General features: G+C 38.8%; 1 protein-coding gene across 2 annotated transcripts in view; it reads left to right on the top strand.

The window, feature by feature from the left end:
* The window catches only part of slc2a13a (solute carrier family 2 member 13a), an 80,746-nt gene that overhangs the window by 2,090 nt on the left and 55,912 nt on the right, over positions 1-22,744 (top strand). The window contains exons 1-3 of one of the 2 annotated variants that reach the window (XM_081604153.1): positions 1,666-1,781; positions 10,584-10,743; positions 12,046-12,254. In XM_081604153.1, the coding sequence (XP_081460279.1) occupies positions 1,763-1,781; positions 10,584-10,743; positions 12,046-12,254 (388 nt within the window). In that variant the 5' untranslated portion in view covers positions 1,666-1,762. Of the gene's footprint in view, positions 1-1,665; positions 1,782-10,583; positions 10,744-12,045; positions 12,255-22,744 lie in introns of those variants that run through there. The other variant, XM_008401175.3, reaches the window with a different exon arrangement.

Here is a 22,744-nt window from a genome sequence, read left to right as displayed (position 1 = left end):
CGGCCCTATTGTTCAGTTATTCTTAATTTCGTTTGCATGTTTTGTAAAACATCAGGTTTTCAAATCAACATAAAGGCTCAGAGTTTTTAGTTTAGGTCTATTTTGTTAGTTGCACATCAGAATAGTTTGCACACTTTTACTCTTTCAGGAGTTACAGAGTCTGATATGATCCCAAATTACATAATTAGATATGTTAGTTGCAGTTCCAGGTTTTAGTTTGAACATTTATATACTGTAGCAACAGTTTTGCAAAATGGCTGGTGGGACAGGAGATTAGTCGGATGCCTCCAGTTCATCTAAGGAAATTAAATACCGTTTTGTGTGTAATTACATACTAATGGAAAGCTGTACTTGGTTCATGCCACAAAGAATGCCTCAAATGTTACACAACAGAACATTTACAGCCCTTCTGTTCCATTTTTCTCTTTAGTATCATCACCATTGTGATAATTATTCCTACTAATTTGGTGACATAACTTTAACTAATAAACGTGATGTCTGATGTTCTAGTCTAGCTTGTCTTTGATTTCTCTCTCATTATTAAAATCCTGATTCTGGGCAGGAAAAAGGTCCAGTTAATGGCGGGAAACAGCTGCCACTTTGCCACACCAAAATAAATGGACTGTGCAAGCATCAAATTAGAAAGATTGCTCTTATGAAGTAATTATTCGACATTTTCAAAATTGATTCTCTCTTCTTCCCCACATAACCCCTTGAAAACTAAGATCAGGGCTAATTAAGAGACTCCATTAAGAGTCCTCTCCAAAGTTTCCTCCATTTACAACTCTTAAATGAATTAGTTAAGCCTGACAGGTGGCAGTAAGTTCTGGCTGACCTGGCCAGGTTGGCATCATAACGAACCGTTTACGAGCTCAGCTGTATGCAGAGTTACAGCTCTGTTCTGGTGATGTTCAGTCATCCGTACCATTAGGCACAAATTAGAGACTTCTACTGTTCTCCCTGGACTCTCCAGCTGTTATGCTTCATTGAAGGTTTGTGAAAAAGTCTGCTTCCATAGATGTTTTTACTTACTGGTGATAAATAAATCAGGTTTATTTGATTAGTGGTTGATTCCCAAACAGACAGTAATAGCAAGCATAGTTTTTTTTACAAACTTTATTGACGTCTATGCCAGGACAAATAGTCACAAATCTAACTAAAAAAACACAGATTTGAAGTCAGTCTACACCATAATATCTCAATAAGCAGTAACTCAATGATAATTGATCCATTAAAATTAGCTAGATCATTTACATTTGGATAATTGTTTGTTTTTCTTTCAGTCTGGTACTTTGACCTAAGCTAGCCCATTTTTTAAATAGAAACTTTTTACATTTTATTTTTTGTTTCAGTTGTTTTGCTTATTCTTTTTTTTATATTTAAAATATCCTTCAGTTTCAGTGTCAAATGTTTATTAGAAATGAAAGTTTATTGATCTTTAGAGACACTTTCCAACACTGAGCAGGTGTATGGTCTCAGCATAAGCTCTACGTCAAACTTTTACTCACTTAACAGCTACAAAACAAGTATAACAAGACAATAAATTCTTTAACAATATTTACGTGTTATAAAAAAAAAATATAATACAAACTTTACTCTTCACCTTGATAAAATGGACTCGGGAACCTTAAAACGATGCTCATGCCACCGGGGAATCTTTTTTGACCCACACTCCTCACCAGTTGGTGGCGGTAATGCGCACCGGAAAGTTGTTTGCCAATCGCAAGAAGAAGAAAGACAGGAATCGTTTAGGCTTTACACTATGAAAAGAAGAGACAAATGTAAGTATTGTTGCGCCTCCCGCCTAAAATATTAGTCCACTACAACTAAATGTAAATGTTTATTAGAGAATTACTTGTTAGCTTTACATAAATTAGCCACTGACATAATTGTTTTGTTTACATGACAAGAACTTCGAGGAAGCTGCAATAGCTCAACTACAAAAAGTAACATACAAATCCTCCAACCTGATTAATAGAGTAACTATTTAATTAATGCAATTAAATGGTCAAATAATGAATGTTAAATTTGTCTAGACAAGTAATGAAAACAGAAACATGGTTTTAATAAGGCCACGTCTGTATTACTATTATTATCTTTTTTTTTTTTTTTTTTACCCTAGGCTATATGCTATTATAATTTCCAAAAAAAGTGATTTTCGAATTTTTAAAATATAATCTATATGGGATAAACATGGACGATATTCGTATTTACGGAGCTAGCACCTTAAGTGTACAGTCAACTTTATAAACAACAATTTCTGTCTTATTTGCACTAAACCAGAGTAAATCTTTTCCCATTCAATTATTTATTTCATAGAAGCATTCTCTCAATAACCGTAATGCAGTTGGGTTATGTGGTGACACAGGGATAAACAATTGTTTGTATTGCTGTTGTAGTGCTGCATTATCTGATGGAAATAGAACATTTAGATTAGTGAATAAAAGTGGTCCGAGAATGGGGCCTTGAGGAACCCCACTTTTGATCCTTGTCCGTCTAGTTGTATAATTGGCAAGTGATACAAATAGGTCAATCTGTGAAGTAAGATCTGAACAGCTTTGTGTTGCACCAGACAATCCTACATGCTTTTATTTTTGCAGTCAGTATGTTCTGAACAGCTGTGCTGCATTTTCAAAGACACACAGTTCGCAAATCTGAACTGTTTTGTGTGTTTTTGTTGTCTGACAGTCGGTACAGAGAAAAGGGAAGTCAATTCTGCTCCAGTTGAAAAGTAAATGTTGTGGTAATTATGCTAATAGTCAAAGAATACTTATGAAATGAATAGAGTAAATGGAGCAGATACGCTTAGCCCTGGTCTGATTGCTGATATGTGGAGGCAACTAACCATCTTAGTTGTTCCAGCCATTGAATTGTAAGTGGCTCTGTTACCGTAAGGACCCCGGCCCCCTCTTTCCAGCGTCATCCAATAGAGTGATCTTCATTAAGCCGAACATACGTGAGCCGGGCCCTAATAGATAATGAGACGCATTCTGGGAGCGCAATTAGCTGCCGGAGACACTGATAAGACAAACATTTTCCATTGCCTTCAATTATCCTTAAAACAAGCCTGTCACCTGTAAGCCATCCTCTTAGCATTTTTGAACGGAACTCTGGAAAAAGGTCAGGGGAGCTGTTTGTCAAACCAAGAAAGGCCATGCTCTTTATTGCCACGATTCACTTTTTTTTTTTTTTTTTTTTTCGTACTAAAGCCTGTGCTACGTCTGCTGCAGCCTGGTTATTGTTGTGTTGACCTTTGCCCAAGAACACGGGGGTTGTCTGAATCGGCAGTAGTGAAGCAGACGCTCAGGACGGATCGGGGTTTATTATGGGACTTGTCAGTTTCGATTTAATTAAGTTGCAGGAAGATGTTTCAGACAGAGCTGAAATAGTATTTCTGTTTAGCTGTAGGAGGAAGAAAGAAAAGTGGTTAAATTAACTGCATTTTTAGTCAGTATGGGAGTTAATTTAAGGAAATTCTGAAACTTTGTTATAGAAATAGTATTTGTTTATTTAGGCCTGCAGAGGTATCAAAATAATAATAAAAGAAATAGAATGTTGAATCATTTATCGTAAAGATTAATATCGAACCTTAATCTTTTACCCCTTCAAACCGAAGATACTTGTATGCCACGCATCCATCCAAGAATTGTGACAATTTGTAGGAACCCTGTAGAACTGAAATCCAATATTGAGTATTTTGTGAATAATCTTAATGCGTAAATGATTGTAAAAACATACAATTTAATTCATTATAGCTGGCGTGTTACATTACGTCATATATTTTTAAAGAATAATTCAGAGCCAGCCAGGTTTGACACAATTGAAAATGCCAAATGATACAGAATATATAATGATGAGGAGGAAAAAAAACCCAGTGTGAGGCTGATGTAATGGGAGACTCATAGTTTGGCAATAGAACATGTTTCTGTGTGTGTTTTTGCAATGTGGTGTCATGCTTCCAGGAGAAAATTGATTTAAGATGTGAGCTGGCTGATGATGAACCAGTGGGTCCAACAGATGCCATGTTGAGTCAGCCCACTCCGACTACTGGCGCTTAAATGCTTTTCACAGCTAACTGCTTATTTTTAATGTCAGAAAATGGCAAAAAAATAAATAAATCTAAATGAAACAGGTGTTAAAAATGAAAATCAGCTCATGTTCTGCAAGACTTAATGTTCACTGGTGAGCAAACGTATCAGCTTCAGTAAACGTGCTTTTATTACTTACTGCTTTATAATCTGTACCAATCATCAAACCTCCTTTTGATGATTAAATGCAAGTTATCAGCTATATTAAAGGCCGACCGAATGAACAGATAATTCTCACATTACTAAACGTACGCTAACTTATAAAATACAACAAAACGGAAGCCTCTTAAGGCTAAAGAAAATGTGTGAAACACTAAATCCCCTTCCAATGGATTCAGGACAGCAGACCTTTACTTGACACTCGGTGTCAACCAAGTGACCAGAAACGGCTTGAGCTTGTCGAGTGTTTATTCAAAAACAGAACCGCATAAAGAGCGTTTTACAACCAACACCGAACTCCGTTAGGAGTTTCACTTTCCTGTTTAGGAATATGTGCCCTCCGCCATTTTTGTTTCTCTTATCGCTGGCTGACCAGCAGCGCCCTCTTCTGGATGGCGGCCAAACTGCAACACTAAAAGAATGTGAGCGAGGGGATGCTATCAGCTAATAGATTGGACCTAATTTTAATCTAACAAACCATTGATCGACAATAACCAGAAGTATACATCTTTATGCCAGAATTATGAGTTTTATTGCTTAGAGCATAAAGTAGCATAAAGTGGCCCCTCGCTTCACACTGGTGCTGCCCAAAAGAAGGCTACTATATTTGCACTTATGCTTTCAATTAAGGCAAATTTGCTTGTTGGGGATAGCATAGTGAAGACCTTAAGCTTTTTTTGTTTTAAATAGAAGCAGTTATTTCGTGTCGTTCTTCACTTTTCTTTCTCAATTTAAAGTGTTCCAGTAGAAACTCCCCATCACCTCAGTTTCTGGTTGCCATTCCAGCCACAGTCAGAAAACACACAGATCCTTGACTGTATAATGACGCTGTCTGGCTAAATTATTATGCAGCACTTTGCACATGCTGATGTGTTTTGTCCCCGCAAACAGTTGATTGGTGTGAATAAAAGCAGCCACGTTAATTGCACTACGATAACGTTTCATTACCAGGAGGCTTTCTAATTAATTGGTTTGGTTTATGTAATGAAGTTTGAAGTGTCGCCTTAACCAAGCGAAAGCCGCAGTGGACGCTTAATGAGGACTTTGTTTATCTGCGAGTTAAACTGGAACGGTTACCATTAAAAAAAACCAAAACAGAGTCAAGCTGTCGAAACAAATATTTTTGTCCTTCCTTTGCATTTTTATCCAAACATCCTTGTTTCTCACTTGAGATCGGAGCGATGGAGGGCTTTGTGAAATATCTCCTTCATTCAGATCAAGTGAGTCAGCGCTGAGCTCTGCGTTTCATGCCTAGAGGCCGCCTGCAGAAGGCCGAGACAGATACTTTGGTTTAAGTGTGCCGTGCAGCTTTGAGGCTCAGCCTGACCAGGCGGTGGCTTTAAACTGTGTGCGCGTGCGTGTGCGTGTGTGTGTGTGTGTGCGTGTGTGTGTGTGAGAGACTGTCTTGAGCTGTCCTTGGTGCTGAACAGAGGTCTCATTAAAAACAAACTGAAACAAGTTTGTTTGTTTTTTCTAAGGAATTTATATTCAAGCGAGTGCTGTTAAGCTACGTTTTGTAATTCTTCAGTCCTACCGGTCAGCCGCAGTACGCTGATGAATGACAGCGCTCCATGTTTTTACTTTTAATGCGATTTGAATCATAAAAGTGAGCAGATGTGTCTGACTTTTGAAGTTGGCAGTGCGTGATGCGTTCTTCTCGATAAAAAGTGTTTCTTCATTGCAGACAGACAAAATGGCATGAGAAAATAAAGCAGAATCGGCCATCGGAATGAAGTTTCATCCTTGAATCTTGACTTTGAAATTAACAACCTACAAGGTCGTTAAGCCCATATTTCTATATTAAAAACTTTTTAAAAATCGGTCTGATGTAATACATCTAAGTGCCATATTTTCATTGGATATAAGCAAAAAAAAAAAAAAAAAAGTCATAATTAAAAGAAAGAAAAGCTTGAAATCATAAGTCTGGGTGTAATTAATCTGTATTATCTTTCACTTCTTGAACTGAGTTATTGCAATGAATAAACTTTCCAGTAGTATTTTTATTTATTGAATATGACCGCATTTTATTAAAGAATGCAACAAACTGCTTTCAAAATTAGTAAATCAGTTTCAAATTCAACTAGAAATAGTTACAGTTGAAAGCTGCTGTGATATGTGAAGGAGTCATTCCTAATTAAAGTGAGTATCTTTGTTAGTAATTCAATATATTAATCAATGCTGATCATTTGACACAATGCTTTGCCTCTTGATCTTTAACTTTGTGCTGCTTTCATTTCTAACTTTTTTTTTCCAATTAGTGTTTGGAAACTCTTTGCAGCAAAGTCAGTTTTTATTTCTTTTTAAAAGTATTAGTTGGAACAACAATACACCTTTCCACCAACAGAGTCGCATCCTAAATATCGGAGATACAATTCAAACAACAGCATCAGCTTCAGTTACAATACCTGACAGTAAAGTTGTAACCCTACAGCCTGCGATTCTTGTTTTTTTTTTTATAGTCGACAAACTGAAGTAAAACTGTACAGGATTTATTCTCTCTGCCTCCAACAAGCATTATCTTTACGATCAGATATATTTTCCACGCCACCACCTGTAGCAGGACGTGCTGTTGAGATGATTTATCGCTCACCAAATGTAACAACATCAGCCGTTCCGTCACACCAGCAGACAAATGGGCTGTTTATGACGAGGCTTTGATGGGAACATGCTGGTGACTCAAAGCTTAAGCAAAGCAGACAAAACAGGAAAACATGAAGGCAAGTCAAAATCAAGTCACCACTGCCGTTTCTTTTTTTGTTTGCCGAATGCGCACTCGCGCGTAAAACCAACAAGACACTAACCCTGTCTTGCATGACCCGAGTCATCATGTCCAGATACCTTATTGCCAAAAGTTGCTGTCGCGTTGGAAGAAGTTTACCTAATATAAGGAGGTGACAGGTGTGTGTAAAAGTGGCAGAGCTTATACTTAATCACCATTTCTTACTGTCAAAGCGAGCATTGGTACTGCAGCACAGCTATCTGTTACATAAAGGTAGAAAAGTAGAACCTTCAAACCACTGGACTAGGAGCCCATGCTTTAAAAGTCAAGGGATATTTTATTTGGGATTTTATGTTGCTTGCAGTTTTGATGTCAGATGGTTTCCACAGTGGAGCTCTGAATCAAACAAGTGTTTGGTACTTGTTCTGCCATTGTTTATTGGAATGAGTTCATTTGACAATGAAATAATGATGTAATCATGCATGGTATATCTTCCTAATCAAGCCAACCAACATGACCAATGGATTTGACTTTAAGAGCTCTTCAGTATTTAAAATGTGTAATCCCATTGGCCAGATTATCAAAACGAGATGGGTCAGAGACTCAGATCCGGGTAAATGTCAAGAGTGATGGGTTCCGACGAAGGAACTTATTCAAATAATCTTTTTCCAGTTTATGGGCGAAAGTTTGCCAGCTCTGTTCAGAGCCAATTAAACTAATGCCAGAGAACTTGGGACTAATGCGATGCGTTTATTACCAAGGCAATTCCATCACCAAGGCGAGGATAATAAGGAAAAAACAATGTGTGTTCACAGTTGTGTGTGTGTGTGTCTTAAAAGCTAAATGACGGTCAGAAACTCTCATTATGTCGAGGTTTGCCATCAACAGAAGCTATAAAAGCTGTTGGCCGATGGGCATCTTCTCGTTGCTAATAGCCAAGGTACCCGAGGGAAACAAAGTTAGGAATGAGAGAAAAACTGTTATGGCTGGAAGTAATACTGACATTTTTATAGGTTTAAAATAGTTTCCTTTAATACAAGATAATGTATTGATCTGCTTGAGATCTTTTACAAAGCTTGTCTAAGACTGAAATTTAATAGAGGAAGGAAAGCTGAGTGAAAAAAGTATTTTCTTTTTCACAGCACCAAGCCTCTTTTTCAGACTAATAACTGCCAACTGTACACAAGAGGTCAAAAGGTGTAAGGAAATCATTTGGTTGCATTTGAAAAAATATATAAAAAAAATTGTCCATGTTTCTATGTATTTGGCTTCTATAAAATGTATAGAACATTTCACATTTATTTTCAACCCTGGATAAAATTGTGTAATCCAGAAGAAAATACAGGCTTAGGCATTTCCTTAAACCTTAGGTAGCCCTATGGGTCAAATTTAGCGTGATCCCGATCAACACATGAATGCATCTGCATGTATGTGTGAACAAAAGATGTTGGGTTTTATAGGACACATTCACACTAGCTTTGTTTAGTCCACTTTAATCGAGCTCTATTTTGCATAGAAAGTCTGGTTTGGTTTGGGAGCTGCAAATGTGCAATTGAACTCTGACAATAGTGAAATCTGGTCCAAAGACCTAGGACTGAAGTGAACTCTGATGTAGTTTGAATGTAGATATAGGTGCCAAGCAGACCGGAGAGCGTTCCAAAACCAGCGCTCCAAAACCTACATATAGTCCACTTCCTGGACTATATATAGTCCAGGAAGTGGACTATATGCCCGGGTAAATGCAACTAAAGCAAACCCACGAGTCCAGCTCTAGCAGGAGAAATGACTCGTGATCTTTTTGCCAAAGACGAAAGAGAAATCCTACAACTGCTAAAATTTGACATCGCTGCGGTTTTGTTAACATTGGAAGAAGGAAGTTGTGCTCAGCGTCTTCTCTGGAAGGTTTTTTCAGTGGTTCTTGTTGCAGCGCCACCACAGGCAAGGAGTTGAACGGGTTTTTCTAAAGGTTTTGTTTTGTTTGACAAGGTGCTAAATGAAAGCAAACAACAACGTTGCAATTTTGATCCCCAATCTAACCGAGGGTACCGGACGATCAGTTGTGAAAACGCTGCGCTTCGTACACATCTTTCTTCATAAAAAACGTAGCTGATTGCAGAGGTATTGCATGCTTTGTGTGTAGCTATATACCTGTGTGTGTGTTATCAGGCACATGACGGATCAAGATTTACTCTCCTCTTAAATTCTAAGCTTGTCTTCCATGTTTTCTCTTTTCCTGCTTTCATTCTTGTTAACTTTAGTCTCTGATCTTCAGCTGTCTTCCTAAACCTTATGAACAGATTTCCACCATGTTGTCCTGAGCAGACAGGCTTTGTGTTAAAGTGTTTAATTAGATTCCGATAATGATCTGCAGCTCGCATTTCCGCCATCAGACATTAACAAAGATAAATGCTTCGCCGCAATTCCTAAAATCATGTCTGTGCAATCAGAGACTCACTCAGAAACTATCGTTTTCATGTAACCGAACACCATCCTGAAACTTGACTACACAGCATTGGTGTTGGGGATCCTTTCTTTTCGTTTCTTTTTTTCCTTATTTTTTTCTTTTTGTCGACTAACTCAATGTTTCTGATGTTCTGCACGTGGAAGTTTTTAATCAGCACTTAATAAAAACAAAAAAATCTCACGCATGTACGCCCTTCTCTTGGTTATTGATTGGCCTTCCTAGAGCTGCCACAGTGTGGTGCAAGCTTGGAGACAGTGTGGCTGGTTCCCCTGCTGCAAGAGATCTCCATGGCAACGGCTAGCCAGTAGTCATGGCGGCAGTTTAGGGCAGGGTGTTGGCAAGAGGTAGAAGAGGGGAGGAGACAGAGGGAGGAGGGTGCAGAAAGCTCTGGCTCTCTATTAATAGAGAAGCCTGCTGCAGAGAGCATCAGTCTTACGGCTCACTGTCAGCCCCAAACAGAGTGTTCAGAGGGTTATGTGACCATGGTGTGTGATTTTTTTTTATTAATTTTTAGAAATGTTTTGGCTTTCTAAATGTTCTCCCTATTTAGGATCACTGTATGAGTATCTTGTCAAGGTTGTGTTAAATAAGCAGGTTCAAGATCTATAAAAACGAGTTCAGATAATTTAAAACCAGCGCTGCCAATCGATTTAAAAGACTGTAATCAGATGAATCACACTCTAGCACTGTGAATAATCACTATGCTTAACTTTTTAAGTGTGAAAAATTCTTTTTTTTTTATTGACTCAAACCAAACATGTCAGTTTTCCAGGTCATCATATTCAGGAAGGCTTTAAAAGAAGTCCTTTTGTTTCAAACATAATTTAGAAATGCTAAATTATTAGCATTTCTAATAATGCTGCCACAGTGTGGTGCAAGCTTGGAGACAGCTTGCACCACACTTTAAGATGTTTTAGTTGCGAGTCCATAATGAGACTCAGCTTCAAAATAGTGTCCAAAGAACACAGCAAAAAACAAAACAATTTCTCTCCAAACTCCGAAGCTTTGGGTATGATCGCCACCGTAATGGCTAAAAGTGATCCAGAAGATGTACATGCTAACCGCGTCTGTGAACAAACAGAAAAGCTTCCTCCGCTCGCCATGCTGATTCTCTGTTCCTCCGGTAACTCCTGCTTTGTGTCTCCTTGTGTAGGGATTGCCTCCATGACGGTGCCCGTGTACATCGCCGAAGCGTCTCCGCCGCACCTCAGAGGTCAGCTGGTGACCGTTAACACCCTCTTCATCACCGGAGGGCAGTTCACCGCCAGCCTCATCGACGGCGCCTTCAGCTACATGCGGCGTGACGGATGGAGGTCAGACTCAAATGTACTCTGTCTGGCCTTTGAGACGACATCAAGCGACTTCGGACGAGATTTGTTGCTGCGACACATGAAAACGTTACCGTTTAGATGGCAACATGCTACTTATTTTAGAGGCAACGCGGGACGAAAAAAAGACACTTTTTCAATCTGTCGTAAAAGCAGCACATTCCTCTCTTCTTTGCGTTCTCATTTCTATCAAATGCCTCAGCTTAAATGCCAGCATATGCACAGAACAATTCATAACATTTACTAACAGCAGCCGCGTTGTGCAGTTAAAAGACCACCATCTGTCCTTTTGCGTCTTTATCATCTGTTTGCATCTTCTCCAGTCGTCAGACTGAATGCAGCTTTAAGCCTTATAGGATGAGCGATGCTACAGATAAGAACAACAAGATATATATATATATATATATATATATATATAAAAATAAGGAATTTGCCTCTGAGGAAATTGTCCAGAAAGTGTCTGATTGGTGTGATTCATGCATGATGATGACTTTTGCGGAGTTGAAAGTTTAAATGTTTCCTGAGTGACACGTCTTCCTGCTGAGTGGAGTGAAAAGCCTTAAATATGCACTTTATTTTAATCAGCTCAGCTTTTATCTCCCGTCCACCAGCTTCTTCAAATTCCTGTCACAAAATGTTTTTTTTTTTTTTTTTTGCTTGAATTCTATGCAGTTCCTGAACCCAGCCTACCTAGTTGGATTTTCTGTGCTGTGACAGTTACAAATACATGAAGCAGTACGCCACAGGGTTTCTCCTATTATATGTTGTAAGCCTGGCGGTCCACCAGACTTTACTTGTGCTCCACCAGGCTAAGCATTTCTTATTTCTTTAAGTCTTTTTAAAATGTTTGCATTTTTTAAGACTTTATAGTTGGTGACTTTATAGCTGACTTTATAGTTGGTATGAATCTTCCAAACCTTCAATAACACATAATATAATTATCAAGTGATATTTTCAAATTTCCTCTCAACTTTAAAAAAAATTAAACTCAAAGACACAACGGGACGCTGGATGTATGTCTTCCCTACCGCCCAATCACCGGGCTTAGTGAGTTTTCTGGGGGAAACCTTCCACCGCTACAGATTCACTTAGCTTATTATGTTCAGGGAATGAACAAAATGAAATTTGAATTGCCTAATTAGCTTTGAAGCACAGGACTTCAGTAAACCCTTACCAATTGTGCTATTGTTGAATTTTAATGAGTCAAATCACTTGACGCCAACGGCTAAGAAACACCCAGCCAGACCTTTCCAGAGATCTCATTCCGCGCGTTCCCTCCGTCTCCAGGTACATGCTGGGTCTGTCCGTGCTTCCCGCCATGCTCCAGTTCGCCGGGTTCCTCTTCCTGCCGGAGAGCCCCCGCTGGCTGATCCAGCGCGGGCTGACCCAGAAGGCCCGCCGGGTGCTCAGCCAGATCCGAGGCAACCAGAACATCGACGAGGAGTACGACAGCATCAAGAACAGCATCGAGGAAGAGGAGAAGGACAGCGGAGGAGGTGAGGCTGACAAGAGTCACTTTTGTGATCTGGAAAGTCACATCACGTCTTCACTGGTGTTCACCAAACAGAGCTCGGTGTTTCATGTCACAAGGTCGGAGATGCAGACAGGGGGATCTCTGGTTGCTTTTGATCATTGCAGGTTCAACGTCTTTTCTTAAGCTCTCTTTTCTTGGGCTCATCTCACGCCTGCTGTGTCTGATTTACTGTCTGGTTAACCGTTTCTGTACTGATTTAGCTACGTGTTCTGATGAGCCATCAAGTTTTCTGACATAAAATCTGAAAGAGTTGATGATGCTAAGTACTGGAACTGGGTTCCCAAAGCCTTTTAGAGGAGTAAGTGGCCCACAGCACCACGGATCCTTCATTATGCTGGGCTTCTTTTATTAATCAGAACTTAACGTTTCTTTTACATGTTAAGTTGTTGGATGTTGTTACACATTCTTTCTATCTTTTCCTCTGGCTATTTAAACTTACTTAACTAAAATGAGTTGTTTAATGCTATTAAATAGGAATCTATTATAAGACTGGGTCTTTGTGGAACCATCTTTTGTTGGTGTTTCACATTGAATTCCGATTAATGACAGTTATCTTTGTGGTTTCAATGTGATAAAATACAGAAAAGTTTAAGCTTTATATGACAACCTTTGCAAGCCACTATAATATCCAAGCATCTTTTTGCATCGATCAGTCCCTCCAAGATTTGGTGATTGTTTTTGTGATTTTCAATCAAAATCCCAGATTTTTGTGGCGCTCATTTAGAAATACTTTCAAGAAATGTTCCCAAAATGAACGTCAAAGTAAGGCTGAGGCAGCAGTGTTGTAAAAATAAGAAATACGGCCACCTGCAGGTGAGAATTAGCAGTCATTTAAAAAAAAAAAAAAAAAAATTGTAATAAACTCACAGCGGGGATATGTTGATTTTGCATGAATTTTGCAAATAACTGGAAGAGCTGATTTGTATAATTCGGAATCTAGAGGGATGCATTAGAAGCTACGGCGGGTTCCGATTCGGCCTCGAGTTTGACACACGTGCGCTACATTATCACCTTCTAAGGGTGTAATAATCTAATATACAGTCATTTCAAGGCAGTTGAAATCTCCCAGAATCTAAGGCCGGCATACTGTGCTGGAGGAGTCCACAGAGGCTTCCTCAGCTTGTTATTAACAACTCCCATCTGACAGAGTCAGGACCCCGAGCTTTGAAGACGGCAGCTCTCTTTTCCATCCCTTTGATTTTGTCCACAGTGAGGCTGATCAGACTGTTTATGTTCTCCTCCTGCGGAGCCGTGAAGTCCTTCCCACTGGAGGAACATGAAATCATTCACTTGCCTGCTGCTGCAGTCCTAGAATCATCCTGCTGACCTGTCAGTCGCACAGTTTGAGCAGAAGATCACAGGGCGCTCTGGCTGCTGGCTTCAGGACTGCTTGATGTTTGACATTTTTTCTATCTTTTTAAAGATTGTCACAAAAGGATTGTTTTCTTTACAAGTAATCCAACCAGAGCTTGTTGATAAAATCTGAGCTGCAGTAGCTTTAAAGGGGCAGTATTATGTAATATTGACTTTTTTGAGCTTTACATCATGTTATAATGTTATTCCCTCATCAGAAATATACCTTTCTTTCCCACTCAGCTCCTTCAGACTAGCCAGCAGCAATTAGCAAACACCTGGTGGAATATCTGCTGAGCTCATTTTACAACCTACTTCTATGTGCAGCGCTGGTAAAAACGTTGCTAAAGGGTTAATAGAGAAGCCGTGTTGTGATGACTTCCTGAAGGTGGAGTTTCAGAACGAGCAGGAGTTTATTTTAAAGAGACAGCGGCCCAATTTCAAGGTGTTAAATTACGAAGTCAAATTTCTTTTAAGTGATAGTTGATGCAGCTTTTGTATAACAACTGAAGGTAACATAATTACTTGATTGTGTTATAAATGGCATTATGTGCCTGGAAAATATACAATACTGCCCCTTCAATAAGCTAGTTCCCAGTCTTATTCAGAGAGGTGAGTGAAGCGTTGCAAAAACGACTAATAATAAATAAATAAAATAGGGCAAAGTTTTGACTTGTTGACACTGATTTTATAAAAATTAATTGGGATTTCTTTTTCAATGACATAATACTAAAAGATGTAAGAATAGCATTCCTCCAGTTTGTGTTTTTTCCCTAGTTAAACACACTGTCACCACTACTCATTGTTGTACTTCTGTTACAAAAAAAAGTACATATTAAAGTTAGATTAATAACTGATCCAACAAGTTTGAGCCCTACCTGATTTAGATCAATGCAAAAAGAAATTAATTTATGATATAAGTGTTAATTTGGTGGACAGGGATCTGACCTTTTCATCTGCCGCACGTTTGGAGACGTTTGTTTTGTGACGCGCAGCGTGCCGACTTTGCTGTCAGAACAGCGGTCCGTTCGGCTTTGTTATCTGATCCTACATTTGTTTCACTCATGTCTGATCTTGATCTTCATGTAATCCCTCCATAATCCGGACACAAGCTGATCCGAGGACGCAGCAGCACAAGCTAATCACATGCAGACAAATACCTACACGTTCACGATAGGTTCTGTTTTTTTTTTGTTTTTTTTTTGTTTTGGTTGTCTGTCTTTGAGGGATGGGGGAAAAAAGACAGCACCTTCCACTTAAACTTTTTCACACTTAAACCTAAATATTCAAGACGTTTAGCTAGGATTTTATCCAGCAGATCAACATAAAGTGGTGCGTTATTATGGAGTGGAAGGGAAAATGGGTGAACTGTTACCACATTCTGAAGTTTTTGCTCCCTCTAACAAGTTTTCCTCCAAAATCAGCCTGTATTTAGATTCCTCTATCTTGGGGCAATTCAATATTAAGTAATATTAATTTACCTTGAAAGCAAAAATGGCAGGTTTTCACTATGTGGGGGTTAATATTTTTTTATTTTTGTCAATTAAGAGCAATAAACTATTAACGTTGGCTCTTGTCAGCATCTTCGTGAAGACGCATAAAAGGACATTACCAATAAGCCAACAGCCAGATGTTGATGATTATCAGTTTTGAAAAGGTTGTAAAACCGTCTGTTAAGAGCTTGGCCTCCACCAGATGATGATGGAACTCTTCCAGAAGTATTCTTCTAAAGTCCACATGCGAAAATACGACACGTGAAAGCCAGCGAGGTCAGGAAGTAGCAAAGTCTCATGGCGCTGGTGACTGGATTGCTAAAAAGCAAAGGTCTGCGTCACAAGCTGCAAAAGAGAAAGAAAACACCATGAGCATTGACACAGAGCGCTGTTGATAAAAACGTTTGAACTTTCTAATATCAATTCCTTCTCACATAACAACCCCAGCTCATCACCTAGCAACCCTGCAGGTTTGGTCAGCTGGTTTTATCGCTCTAATTGCTATACAGCAGCTGAAGGAAAAGACAAGTGTTTTGTTGTAGGCTTACCAATCCAGACACTACTTCCTACATCTTTGTTGGTTGCGCAGGAGGCTCCGCTTCCGCTTTTCAAAGACGCACGGTTGCATCTCTTTGCAGCTATTTTCACGTGTGCAGCTATTTTCACTATTTTAGCTTTTTTGGTTGTTGGCTATTATGTTTACTCTCCATCTCTGCTTCAGCTACCGCTGTGGACTATTGAGAAAATACCAACGTATTCAGATGTTAAATCTTTAGGAGTGGAGACAAGTTGATCTTTAGTTGTTTTATTTTTTGTAAGCAAATCTTTCTCTTTTAATTGCTCGTTTCTTTAATTCTGAACCACTTATGTATACACCTTAATAAAAACAACAAAAAAGCCACACTGTGAGCTATGTGGAAGAAGCTAATGAGAGGCGATGGGAAGATCCATCATGGAGGAATGTTTTGCTCAAATTCTTGCCAGAACTTTAGCTAATCCAAAACTCTAAACATTACTTCCATTCAAAGAACAAGTGTGGATTAAAAAGTGATAACTTTAAACCTAAATCTGACAGACGTTCTGAATAAGTTTGTTTTACAATCATTGGCACAGCTAGCTTTCACCGGTTAGTATTATTGCTAACTTTGCTAGCGGTTAGCCCACTGGATTATTTGTCAATTTAATGCTGCCAAACAGTTTAATTTGCAAGTCAACTTTCACTAAATATTTACTTGTAACTTGGGTTACATGGTTTTGCAAGCTAGAAGCTATTTTATGACAGCTGAGGTGTAAAACATGAATGATTTTTATGGTAAGTCTTTTAACAGACAGCTTTTAACGTTTTCCACTTCACTTACTGAAAATTAGTACTTTTGGTTTTACCCTCGACTAAAACAGGATCAAATTTAATGAATAATTCAGATTAATCTGATGACACCAATTATGACAACTAACAGAGCCCTGCCAGAACCCTAACAGAACCCTACCTGAGATTTGTTAGCTATCGCTGTAAAACAACCCAAACGTTTGACGCCCATGTAAAGTCGAAACGTATCACTGTTCCAGAAAAGCCATTAAAGCTGCAGTAAAGACGAAGAGTAGGGGCGCCAGGAACATTTATGAACGTTAAACATCACGGCGCTGAACGGAAAATAACTACACCGGGTCGCAGTCGCACCGAGCGGCATGAGCGGATTCAAAAGGTCAGTTAATGTTTTATGCTTTGTTTGTTTATTGTGTCTGATTTCGAGCAAAGTCAAATAATGTGAGATCAAAGGTTAACCTTTTGTAAGAACCTTGTTATAAAAAAGGAACAGGTAACATTTTCTTCTCTAAAATGTGAAGAAAGCCATTTTGAGAACAGAAAGCAGGACATAACTAGATTTGCACAGACAACTTTCTAAAGGTCACCTAATCCGTTGTGAGGAAAACTTCACATTATCCAGGTGTTTTTTTAGAACACTTTTGAGTTCTTCATTATTGTTTAAAATGTGTTGAAACATTAATTTCATTTCTCAGAGTTATTTCTGCAATAAGTTGTTGCCATATGAATTAATTCATTTGTGCACTCTGTTCTTGTGTTTCTTTTCTACAACAGCGTGTTAGGGACATTGTAGATAAAAAAAAAGTGAATTTCCACCCAAAAAATTTCAAGAGTCAAATATTTGCTAGAATAAACTCAGAAATGTTGAGATTAATCGCAGTAATGATCTGGAATAGAACTTTCAAGCTTGAAAAGTCAAACATTAGCAAGAAAAACTTGTCAAACTCAGAAAATTCCTTGTTTTTTCTAGAACATTTCTGAGATTAATCTCAAAATTGTAGAGTTTTTTGGCAGAAATGAACTCCTCTTCTTGTACACTGTTGCACTTTTCCCAGTTGGTTTGAGTTTTTTTTTTCTTTGCCTAGTTCCTCTTTTTAATGTCTTGGTGTGCACAACTGCCACCTATTGGAATGGAGTGTGGATTGGGATACTAAGTATATATATTGCACAGATTTATAAGCTAAACAAAAATAAAACAAAACAACTATATTTTGTTTCTAGTTCAGCTTCTCTCAGTCTCTCAGCCAGTTTGCTTTTCCCCACTTCCTGTAGTTTTCTTTGTCGTTTCCACCAGAAACATTCATCTGACACGTGTGACGCAAAAAATATGTTTTCATTGCAATTCTGTGAAATAGATTAATTTTGATACAGCCGAAAAACCACCTGATCCCAAAACAAAAACTTTTAAAAAATTGTTTTTTCTAAATTGCCATGTTTCCATTTATAAAAAAAAAATGTTATCCCCATATTCATCCCCACTACATGTTGGCACTTTGGTCGTAGCACGTTTCATTTGGAATAATCTTCCCCTACTGTGCAATTTAACCTACGTTTTTCTGCTTTTTCTTCGTAGTTTGACTTATTGAGATTCTTTTTTTTTATTCCCAAACATCATGGAGAAAATGTGAAGGTCAGATTTCCGCAATCGCCATCAACCCAGAAAAAATAAATAAATAATTCAAAAATCAGGGGAACCAGAATGTTGGCAAATGGCAAAAGAAAATGATGTACTGTGTTTGCTGAGCAAACTTCAAAGTACAGACTTGCCAAAAATAAAGAATGCTTTAGTTTAAAGTGAAACTTTTTTACATTTTTTAGATTAGTACATGCTTTTGGCTCAAATGTGAACCACTAACTCCGAACATAAGTTGTGTGTGAGTGTGTGAGTGTCTGCCTGCTGCGTTTCTCCTGGTGCTCAGCCGAGGATGAGCTGCAGCGACAGAGAGGACAAGCGGGCGAAACGAAAACGAGACCGCTGGACTCGCGCACGGAATCCCACCAGAGCCCCGGGTCTGGCTTTGCACATCTCAGAGTTATTTCTGTTTGTGATTATTTGTGAACGTGTGTGTAATAAGAGGCAGCTCTTCGCCGTGGCCCGTGGCGACCCCCGGGGACAGCACAGATGCCATGTCTTCCAGAGACGTGTTGTTCTCTGTTGTCAAGGTTGATTAGTTGAGGGATGAATCCAATTTCCTTTTCTTTCCCCTTCACTTCGTAGCTCAGGCTTCTTTCTACTCTTTGTCCTCCGTCAGGTTTTGCTCAGCGGCTCTTTGCAGCATCTCAATCATACAAAGAGAACGCATAAATAAGATCGTATTTATTGTGTCCAAGAGATGGATCTGCGTTCTAGTCTGGAATCTTTTGCAGTTTCCGAGATTTTGCAGTTTCCGCCACTATTTTCAAAATGTGAAATATAGCATTCATTTAATTTGAAACATTTGTAAGAGCATCGCTTTGAGGAAATGAAGCAAAAAAAAAAAAGTATATATAATTGAGACATCAGCTTATCTTTTCCACATTAGCTTGTTTTTTTTGTTTTGTTTTGTTCCGTCACTAAACCAAACTAAAATATTTGCCTGTAAATTGCTCTATAAAGATAAATCCTGTGAAAGGTTGACGGTAACCCCGAAGAATACAAATGTGTTTGTGTGTGGCAAACGCCGGAAAAACAGAAGTGCACACGTTACCATAGAAACAATATTTCACACCGTCTTTTTCATCTTACCTTGGAGATTAACAATGATCAACTTCCAGCATTTCATAATGGAAGATGGCGACAAGTCAAGGAGCTGATATTACCCGTAGGAATCTTATAGACGTCAAAACTGGGAATATTTTTATTTCATTTAAATCCAACCATCCAAATGTAGATGTCGGAGACTCTTCAATTCTTTTTTCATGATATTTTATTGTTTAATTCACGTTATCGATTTTGATACATCCACCTACTTTTACTGTTTTATTGAAATGCCTGTTCGCTCTGAAATCGACCAGCATAAATAGCCGCCTCTCACACTAAGTGGTAAAGAAAGGAGCAGAGAGGCTGGAGATGAAGAGAAAGTGAAGTGGAAAATGAAGGTGTTGGGACAGCAATCATGACGGAGAAGCAATACCAAGGAAACATTTCAGGTCAATTGTCAGACATACCACGGGTGCGTTCGTCACAATAAGCCCGTAATGCACTTTATTGAACGCATCGATTTCTTCGGAAAGCTTGTCCACAGCCGCTCTCGTTCCACGAAGCGGCGAGCGGCGGACTCTTAGAGGAAAACAAAAGGGCACGCGCAGACACTGAGCGACGGAGAAGGCTGCGACGCGAGAGCGTTTCATAAAGAGCCCAAAAATATATATATATATATACACTGCATTTCTCCCGCCATGTCGTGAGTTACTTCGCAATCAGCAGACCGAGAGAAAAACGTGCCGATCCACCCGATGTTTGTCTTGGGATTGAAAACCGTGTCAGATCAACCAGTGGCGTGCAGAAGTGTTCACAACTCCTTGAACCGGTTCACATTCTGTCTCATTTATCACAAACTGCAACATAATTTATTGCCGGATAAACGCAAAGTAGCACCAAAAGTGCTCCGGTAATTGCAAGCTGGGGGAAAAAAATGACACAGTTGGTTTATTAAAATCTGATGACGTGTGGCAAGCTGTCGGATGAGATAAAGAGCAACTTTGAAAAGCATTTTTCAGCAGATTCTCTGGTCTGAACTTTGACTGGGCCATCAGAACACTGGACACAAATTGATCTAACGCTTTTTTTATTATTATTGAAGCCCTGGCTGCAATGTGCTTAAGGTGGAAAGTACATCTCACTTTATTTACTTAGTTTAAAAGTAGCTCTTAAACTATGGAGTACAGATACAACACTAACTCAAGCCTATGGGTGCACACAGTTGGAAAAATTAAGAGCTTTTTTTAAAATTCATATTTATTCATATCAGTTTGAAAGCAATTACTTTCCCATTATTTGTGCTCCAAAGCAATCTCCTCTCCAAGCTGCTGCCCTGTTGGACTTGCTTTGACCAGCCGTTTCCAGATAATTGAAAAGAACAGCGTTACTTGCAAAAGAGGGTTGTTCATATGCTGCCGCGGCACACTCGTAAATAATTGATTTTGCAGCATTGTTTGCAACGTTGTTTTTTTTCTTCTTTTTCATAAGAACACAGGGGGAAAATAACGCTCAGAAAAACTTTTAAGCATTAGCCCCTAGCGAAAGCCTTCATTTTCGCTCTTATTCATTAATAATTTAAGATTATTGAGTGTTTCGTGAAATTCCACTGCTGATCTGTGTTTGGTTAAAAAGTCGTGGATGAAGCGTGATGAAATACCTTTTAAGAAGGTTGAGCTGGCCACATTATGAGCTTTAGGTGTCGTAATTTGACAGATTTTGAAGGTAGCAGCTGCCTTTCCCACATCCAACCTTCAATGTTCTCAATATAATCTAATTTAACTAATTTGTGTTGGTTTCCCACTTTGATCTCTAACAAAATACGTACATGTTTGTTGAGCAACACATGGTTAAACTAAAAAGTTCAAAACACTTTCTGAGGCACTTTACGTTCACAGGGAGCAAAAATATGTTGATACAAGATGTGGGAATGATTCGCTTTGACCCGTTTTGAACAGTAATGAGCTTATGGAGGGGTTAGCATGGCAGAGTGCAGGAAGATGAAACCTCCAATGTCCCACCTGGGAATTTATTATGGAAGCTACATTAGTGGAGGATGAGCAAGCTGCTTTTGATGAAAGCAAACAGAGGAGATTAGAGAATTACTTTTTTTTTTTCTTTCTATACACTCCAGTAATTGCTTTCCGTACCCACCCCTGGTTCGTTCACTGCGACTCCAAACGCAAGTATTCAAGGATTGAACTCCGCACTCATGCTGTCCAGCGTTTTATTGCTGTTTAATTATGACCTGCGGCGGGGGCTTCATTGATCTCCGAAGCATGAGCCGGGCCTTGTGAGTGGTCACGGTGGTCATTACTTTTTGCTGAAAAATCAATCCACTTAATAACCGCCGAGGAGCTCCAGGATTGCTTATCTGTTTACAACAGAAAGAAACAGGTAAGCTAAAAAAAAGTTAAACACAGAGTTTGATTAACGATAATTAGCTTAAAGATAAGGCAGTGCTCTGCTGATGGACTGGATGCTACTTGTTTTTATGTTTGCAAAATAAATTGCCAAAGAGCTATCAAAAGAACTCACTGTGTAAATATGGTGACGTTGGGGGAAAAACGTATACCACGTTTTACACAATTGATTTTTTTTATTTATTTATTACAGAAATCTGATTACTGTTTCTGCTGTTGTAGTACGTTGAGAATTGAGTTTATAATGCGGGTATTTCTATGTTTTATTCATTATTTTGATATATTGATTCGAGAGAAAAAAAAACTCTCTAAGCTTAAAAGGGACTTATTGTGCAAAATTCACTTTCATAACCCAACTGCTTATAAAACCAACCAGCTGGTTTTTGGCGTTGAGCTAACGCTTTTTGGTGCCTGGAAAACGAGTCGTTTCAAAAATCTCAAGAAAGCAACATCACAAATCAACAGGCACTGCCACTCACCGAGCAACCGGGCCACTGGGCCAGTCCGTTACCTAGCAACCCCACTGGAGTTTTCCCGCTTTATGTACCGTAAAATGGCTGCTGGAAAAAGACAAGTGTTTTGCTGTAGACTTACCATCCGGAAACCACTGACTGTATTCTTGTTAGTTGAGCAGGATGCTCCAGTTCTGCTTTTCAAAGATTTACAGTTGTACAACTGCACATCTGTTTAGAGCCATTTTCACGTCTGAGTGTAAATGTTAAGATGGGGGCGTGGCCAGCAGTAGCTTATTTGGATTTAAAGTGGCAGAACCCTAAAAAAAAGGAATTCAAAATATGCAGAACTGAGCAGACTAAAATCTCAAAGAATTATTTTTGTGCAAAAATGTTAATGAAGATATTTTGTATAACCTGTAGGTCACCTTTAAAGGTATTGCACAAAATACTGTAACTATTTTTGCTGTTTGCAGTGTCTAGTTTCTTACTCATGATTGTCCCAAGTTTTCCGCAACCGAAACATTTTGAAGAAAGCCAGATTTGTCTTTTTGGAAGGTCAGAGAAAAAAACAAAACAAAACTACAACTACAATTGCTACTAATGCAGTCTCGTATGCTGTGTCAGACAGTAACCTGATCGGGGAATGAAAAATGTTGTTAAGTTTTGAAGTGTGTCTGACGGAAGAGACTAGAAAATCTGGAAACTTGTATGATATGTCAAAACAAGA

The sequence above is a fragment of the Poecilia reticulata genome, chromosome 23, assembly GCF_904066995.2.
Source record: "Poecilia reticulata chromosome 23, P_reticulata-male-v2, whole genome shotgun sequence".
Lineage (NCBI taxonomy): Eukaryota > Metazoa > Chordata > Actinopteri > Cyprinodontiformes > Poeciliidae > Poecilia > Poecilia reticulata.
This window is presented reverse-complemented; position numbering and strand designations above follow the sequence as displayed.